The sequence below is a fragment of the Sphaeroforma arctica genome (genome assembly GCF_001186125.1).
Source record: "Sphaeroforma arctica JP610 unplaced genomic scaffold supercont1.480, whole genome shotgun sequence".
Lineage (NCBI taxonomy): Eukaryota > Ichthyosporea > Ichthyophonida > Sphaeroforma > Sphaeroforma arctica.
Window position 1 is genome coordinate 19692 of NW_014040078.1, and position 7478 is coordinate 27169.

The following is a 7478-nucleotide window of genomic DNA, read 5'->3' on the forward strand; positions in this document are numbered from 1 at the left end:
TGTGTGTGTGTGTATGTGTGTATGTATATATATGTGTGTATGTATATATATATATATATATATATATATATGCGTATATTCGTATACATATATACATGTATATGTATATTACATATACATATACTATATATAATTGTACGAGTATTTTTTTTTAAATATGTGTGTGTGGTGTGTGCGTGTATATATGTATATATATACTATACTATATTTACTCTATATATAGTATATACATTTGAAAAGGCACTCGGTTTGGCTATGTTGTAACAATGTAATTGTCGGTGTTCTTACAGAGCATTGTATCTATTGGTCTTTTAAATTCAGCGCTGCCAAACATTACAGAAATATTCTCTACTACTATAATTGTTTCTATATTGTATACACTCAGCTGATATTAAAGTTGTTAGTGTGTTTCTAGGTATGTTACAATATGTTCCAGGTTTGTTACAATATGTTCCAGTTTTGGTACAATATGTTACTAAGATCTAGACTAGCTCAACTTGTATCCGAGCATAAGCCTCAATAAATGTTTTGCTTACTGTTCTGATCGCTGTTGTTGCTTCATACATCGGCGAGTATTTAAAAATATTGTAACACCAAAGTAAACATATCAGTCATACATCTCCTCATATTGTGCTATCTATGTTTTCGGTTCACCTTTCATGGATTTTGTAAAGGTTGTGTTTTTCGGTACTGTTTTACTGGTGTAAGTACTTCTCACAATTCGATGTACTTAGGGTAGATTGGAAGCCAAACACTTGGAAATCAGGTATATATACTACGAATGTCATATCATTTATTAGTGAATGTTGCTAGTGATTTCTCTGCGAGCTAGAATGTGATTGTGTTCGAATCTATGAGCGGCAGGTACATTTGCGTCCATGTCACTTAATTTCCAGCAGCTTGAGCATCCATCAATACTTTCAGGTCTGTCTTCAAAGAACTGAAGAATATGTTATACTCGGCTTGTGGTTTGTCCAAAAAGTACATGCAACGCTCAGTTTCGATCCACACATCATCGTTCTCTCGATCCAAAAAGATCTCACGGATGTCGTCGATCACTATGTCCCTGCTATCGCCGGTCTTACCCAGGATTGTGCCGAAGACGATTACTTCCTGATCGTTCGCGTGCAGCAGACATAATTCGGAGTGTCGAGTGGCTGTGAATTGGGTCAGTTTTCGATACTGACCATCGGCTGAGAGAAGCACCATTTCCTCGGGTGCCACTGAATTGTAAGAAGGAAGAGTCATCGCTTGAGACATGGCAAAATGTGAAGCTGTGGAATGTCCGTCTATTAAATATCGCAATGGCAAGTCGCAAAGAGGGACAATTTCATAACAATGAAATTAGAAAATGAAACAGTGCGAATTCGCAGAACACATACGCATGCTTTCGTGGGTAAATCCGGACAAGCTCAGGTACGATCCTCGAGCGCCCATACTGCCTCGAGTCTTTCTGTACAGGAGATACACAGCAAGAGCAGCAAATACGATTGAGATGCCCACCGCCGCTGATAAGCCCGCAGCCATTCCGATACCCAATTCTGTGTCCTCGTCCGCAAGATCAGAGTTCGCGAGGATTAGACTGAGACTACCTACAGTCTCAAATCGTTGACAGAACTCGTGCTTCTGCCAGTCGAAATTGATATCGCAGGCTGGATCATCGCCCGTTAGAATGTGTGTATTTTGAGTGACGGTGCTACTAGCATTGGCCACGAAGTTGGACTCCGTTGTAGAAGAGCCGGTTTCATTTCCAGTGCCGTATACACATCGAGTGGAATTGGAGGTGGTTCGAATAATTGCATCTGTGCCATTGTTGGTGACATCGACTTCCAAAACCTTGGTCGGGATATTTCTTAGAATCATATAGCTAGTCTTGGTTGGGATTATATCAAGAACTGGTTTGGGCCTCACCAGATCGCAAGGGTGCGTGAATAGACCGAAGTACGTCGGGATCGTTGCAATATCTGCGATGCGTAATTTCATTATTGAGATTGAGTTCATTATCTAACGGCCTGGTGAGTGTGATCTGCAAATGCAAGTCTAGTCGCAAGCACCAACCCCACGCATCAACCCCACAAGTTAAAGCCATGCAAACACCGACTCTATGCTGTATGTTTTTTAGCAATATGGAGCCGTCCTTCCTTAGCAATATAGAGCCGCCCTTTCTTAGCGATACAGAACAGACGGCTCAAGTCCGAACGCTGACAACCAAATCAAAGCAACACAGCGATTCAAACAGAAAGTTTAGGCTGTCTGATAAAGGAAATATTGAATCGAATGAAATATTGAATCAAAACTAGACGAGTGACGACTCGCAACACAACACAAGCTTCTGAGTAGTACGTATTGCAGGCTCATCTATCAATTCAAACAATAATCGATGTTAAAATAGAGCAGTATCGAAGTTCATACCTGGACAGTTTACAGTTTTCCCTGATGACACCCACAATGGTTTTTCTTCCAGTGTCATTGTCACGGAGCACTCGCTTGTAGTCGAGTTTGCAATGCCAGTCACCCTCAATTCAATCTCAAGTCTCTCCAGAGGCTTGTATTCTGATACAGTATATGTACTAGCTGGTGGCGTGACTATGTTGTCACCGGTACAATTGACCGTGATGGTCACGAGAGCCTTTCCCGTACCGGCATTAGTGACGTTTGTGAGAACCAACTTTCCCTTATCTTCTTCATATGGCACAAGGCTTGGTTCCCAAACAACTTGGCTACATGCTTGTTCCAGCAACACAGAGTTGTCCTGGGTTTCCCACTCGGTTTGGTTGTAGTAAAGGAAGGGCTCCAGAATTTCGAACGCCTCTGTACCGTACAGTGAAGTTACCCCTGTGTGGCCCTCAACTCCCGTTAAATCCGGAACGTGGCGTGTAGAAAACTCGCCATTTGCGAGTTCATATTCCATGCTTCGTTTCGTGGAGTTTGAGGCAAAATCATCATAAAGCTTTTTGTATTCAGGGTGTCCGAAAAATGCCGAAGTCGTGACTAAGGCATTGCTATCAAGCCGAGCGAGGCAATCATCAGTTACTGTGCACATGCCTTCAACTGGGGGTACGTAGTCAATTTCTCCGCAACCTGTATACAGCGCACTAGTGTTTCGCACCATAAAAGTGTCGAGGTTTGTACCAATAATACAAATATTATCCCTGATCGATGAGAATGCATCAGCACGAGCCAAATATGTTGTGTAATTGGGTCTCAGAATGGGTACCAACGCGAAAGCTGAGTTGCTGGAGTACTCGTAATTCTCGTATGCCTCAGCATGAAGAACGTCGGGAACGACCTGCTTGAAGCTCGTGAACGGTCTCGGTTCTCGAATAATTTGCGGCGATAAGGGGCTGATAGGGTGATTGCAATCACAGCTATCGCAGGCACCTGACTCACCATTGACGAGATCAGGGTATCGGAAATCAAATGTCTCCTCCTTGAAGGATTCGATAGGAGCCCCCTCTTCGTCGGTGGAAATCCATGAAATTTCAAACCCCTGAGGTGAATAAGCGATTCTCGTGTCGATGGGTTCGAAGCTGCGAATTTCGTACGCCACGCCCCCGGTAATCACCGGTACATCCAAAGTATCCAATATGTAAAATCCTGGGCCACCCATGGTGTAATCGATTTCCACAGTATTTCCTGGCACATAATTTGATACCTCACCGAAGAGTCGAATAGGTTGCGGTCTTGAAATGGATGTTGACTCCGTAGTATCTGTATTTATATTTGGTAAGTTTCCGACTCCGAAATTCAAAGCTGAGGGCTGTGGGCACACTAATTCCACCTGGCTGCTTGATTCAATCAACTCCGCCCACGCGGTACAACCAACATGGTAGTTCATGACTCTTTCTCTCTGTGATGTTAAAAGCCATCAAATGTGAATGTTATATGAGAAAATGCTAGCAACATGTATGCAGTGTACTGAAAGTGACCAACTCAGACCCAAACACTGAATTCGCCAGTTGATACCTCTGCGTTTGTTTCCGTATTAGTGTCAAAGCTGGTGGTAATACTCATAATGGGTATCGGCAATAGTTCTCTTAGCGAGCTATCGTAGAAGGTGCGCTCTTTCAGTTCAATCACCATGAATCCATCGGATGTTGGAGCGATCTGAGAGACGGGAAAAAATTGGTTAATATTGGGAGACTTTTCATTGTGGATGGGTATGACTACAAGCATGACTGACTGGAAAAGGAGTCCTTAAAAACGATACATAGGTTATTGGCGCTGCAAGGCTATCGGCCCTGCATATTGGCCTATGGTTTGATGAAGACTGTTTTGAACTCGATGATATTTTATAAGGTGGTGGTGTAAATACAGTTTGACAACTATTTCATTCTATAAAATATATAGAAATTTGAGAATATCTCTCGGATAGCTTCATTCATCGAAACGATATCAAATGTTGAGCAAACCCACTGCGTTTAAAATATGGTAACTAAGTCGCTATTTCAGACCCTGGGATTACCTATCCTGCCTTACCTTGCCGTTTTCAGTGACTCCGTCGTAAAGCTCGGAAGTGAAGGTACCAGCTTCGACTTTTGGATCCGCGAACACATCCATGTCAATCAAACTCCATTCTTGGCTGCTTTGTGAATAATGTTTCACATTGAACATATCCAATCCCGTGATATCTTTCGTTTCAAAATACTCCATAGCTTCAACGAACTGCCCGGCATCATCTTTGACGTACACCTTAGTGTCTTCAGGGACGTCAAATTTGAAAGTGAAGCTGTGAGGATAATAAGAAAATTATAAGGGAGTTGCAATCAAAATTAAACACCATGATCGATTGGGTATTGAAGAATTTAGCCAATTTGCGGTTGAAAACAAACTTTGTGTTGCGTCTATTTTTAGTACCATGTCAAATTGCTGCACCTACGTATGAGCAACGTCTTCGGTCACGAAAACAGAATTTTCTTCTGTGCCATATCGAGAGTACACGGGTCCACTAAGGCCCCCACTTGATACGGTGGCAGTGTAGTCCGTCAGCACCGATGGGACACATTCCTGGTGAGCAGAAAAGATATTTGCATTTGAGTTATGGGTTTGGAGTATCGTTGTGCACACACAGTCTATCTCATATATGAACTCTCGATAGCAATGTCCATCCCAATCTGGGCTAATCAGTTAAAGGATACGTACCTGTGCTGTCACGGACTGAAGCTCAAAGGACAGTCCGAAACCGAAAAAGAGCGCTTTAAGTAGCATTTTGAGATGTATATACGTATAGTTTGTTATTAACTTTTGTCTACTTAGTTGTGATCTTCGTCTTTCGTGCGCTGCAGTGTATGAGAGATGTAGGATGTCAATCATTCCTTTTTAAGGTCTACTACAAATTGAATTTCATTGCACATTTGATGATAATATGGTTGTCAAAATTTACGAATCCTACAGAAGACTTGACGACGTTATCTGCTTTAGAAAATAGATTCTTTCTCCTGATTAACTCCGCCCTGGGCGCAGATTTCTGAGGCCTCGTCGTGCTTCGAAGTCTGGAAGATACTTTGTTCCAACGGTGAAATCGAGCAAATATAATTCCATTTTGGCGCAGGACAAAGATAATAATTTTTAAGATCCGCATTGTCGGACTACCGGTATGTACTATGTACCGACACAAGGTGTAATTACGCGGGTTGTATAGAAAAAACAACATATTTATAAATGTATATAAAAAATAGATATATAAATAAAAAATATCGTCGGCCTCAGGCTCCCTCAGCCCTCAAGCCCTCGGCCTCAGGCCTCCGCGGCTCCACCGCTCCAGCAAACTCTGAAACTCAAAGCAACACACAAGAGTTCACACAAGTTCACACAAGTTCACAACTTTGAACTCCCAGTCTCACACACACGCGAGAGAGTGAAAGTCTGAAAGACTGCGTCCTGTGAGTCTGCGGGCCTGAACCCTGAGCCACAGGCCACAGCCCCACATGACATGACCCATGTGAAGGGGACTATTTAAATTCCTGATCCACCGCAGGCTTTATAGTCCATAGCCCTTAATAATACAGATTCACTAAATGAAATATATACTCTTTTTGTTTTAAAATAAAAACTTACGGAAAATACATGTATATGTATACTGTATGTAAATATTTAAATACATACTGTATCAGGTATGTATGTTTGTACTGTAAATCTGTAATACGCTCAGGTGCAAGTATTGATTACTCCAGGTAGAAAGGAAAACTGCTCTTCTAGCAGCAAAAACCTTCTTTATTACAAAGTTCATTAGACAAGTTGAAGACTCAACCTGCTTGATGTTTCTCTACAATTTGTATTCAGTTTATATACAATGTCTCTTCAGGATTATATAAACTTGTCTACAACAAACCTAACTGTGAAATCATTCCAAACAGTTCTTCAAGTTGTTTTAAGTTTTAAGTACAACCTTAAATAAGTCCACATTAGGATTTGCATGAGACAACCTTAATAAGGTTTTTCACCAACTTAATGTTACCCACTTGCTGTATGGTTTTTCTTGCTATAAAAACTATAGCATAGCTTCAAGTGCTTTAGAGCTACCAAAGAGTAACCTTACTCTATGTCTGATACCCTCAAGTAGGCCCTACTACTGTATGCGTATTACAGTACATTTTGTTTTGTTTTGTTTTATTAGGAGCCTCAGGCTATGATTTTTTATAAAAAATGGTGCACACAACAAGAAAAACCCGGGTCTTCCCGAACCCTATTGTCAGGAGTCAGTGGTTTTTTTAATAACGGCTCAAATCGGGATTTCTCAATGGATTTGGGCTTAACTCATCGACCTGAAAAAGATGAGCTGATTGAAATTATATAATCACATTTCAAAATTTGGATTTTCAGATTTGGCCACAACTGTGCCGAAAAACACTTCCCCCCCCCCCCCCTCCCCGATATATGAAGGTGTTCTAATAAAAATAGAGCTTCAAGCTCTGCGGATTTGAACTCACAATGACCGACTGCCCCTGTACACCAATTTACAGAAATATCTGACGGTCAATATTGGACTTTGTTTTCGTGAAATTGCACATGTTTTATATACATCCATATTTATTTAAAGGTGCTGGTCTATAAATTGATCAATTGTTAGATATACTCTATTCGGCACCCGTCTATGGGATGTATACTTCTTCTGTGCGAAAACAGCAGCTACTCCTGTCATTCCTTTTGAATAGAAGTAGATATCTATTAGCATGTCTCGCGAACGGTCATATTCTTGCAGGTGGGACGCTATCTAGAGCCTCGACTAAAACCTTTTTCATTCCCTCGTACTCATTAAGACAGTTCTTTCGGCAGAACATTGTTACTGGGCCCCAATATCGTTCTATATAGCTACACTCACAGCGGTACTTAGAAAAATACACATTGAATGTTATTCCGTTCGCATATCTTTTGTAAAAGTAATGTAGTTTCCTTGAAGTCGGGCTCGTGCGCGAGGAAGCATTTGCTGCATTCATCACATGGGTTGGGTTGACGTTCAGCTCCTTGTGTGCACCATA

The 7478-nt window shown here is 41.4% G+C and overlaps 1 protein-coding gene across 1 annotated transcript; it reads right to left on the reverse strand.

Moving 5' to 3' along the window:
* Window positions 1-885: 885 nt before the first annotated feature.
* Window positions 886-3838, reverse strand: SARC_06625 (hypothetical protein; the record flags this gene model as incomplete). The annotated part of the gene is made up of 3 exons (XM_014299458.1): window positions 886-1223; window positions 1383-1964; window positions 2413-3838. The coding sequence occupies 3 exons, from the start codon at window positions 3836-3838 to the stop codon at window positions 886-888; spliced, it is 2346 nt and encodes a 781-aa protein (XP_014154933.1).
* Between the last annotated feature and the right edge of the window lie 3640 nt (window positions 3839-7478).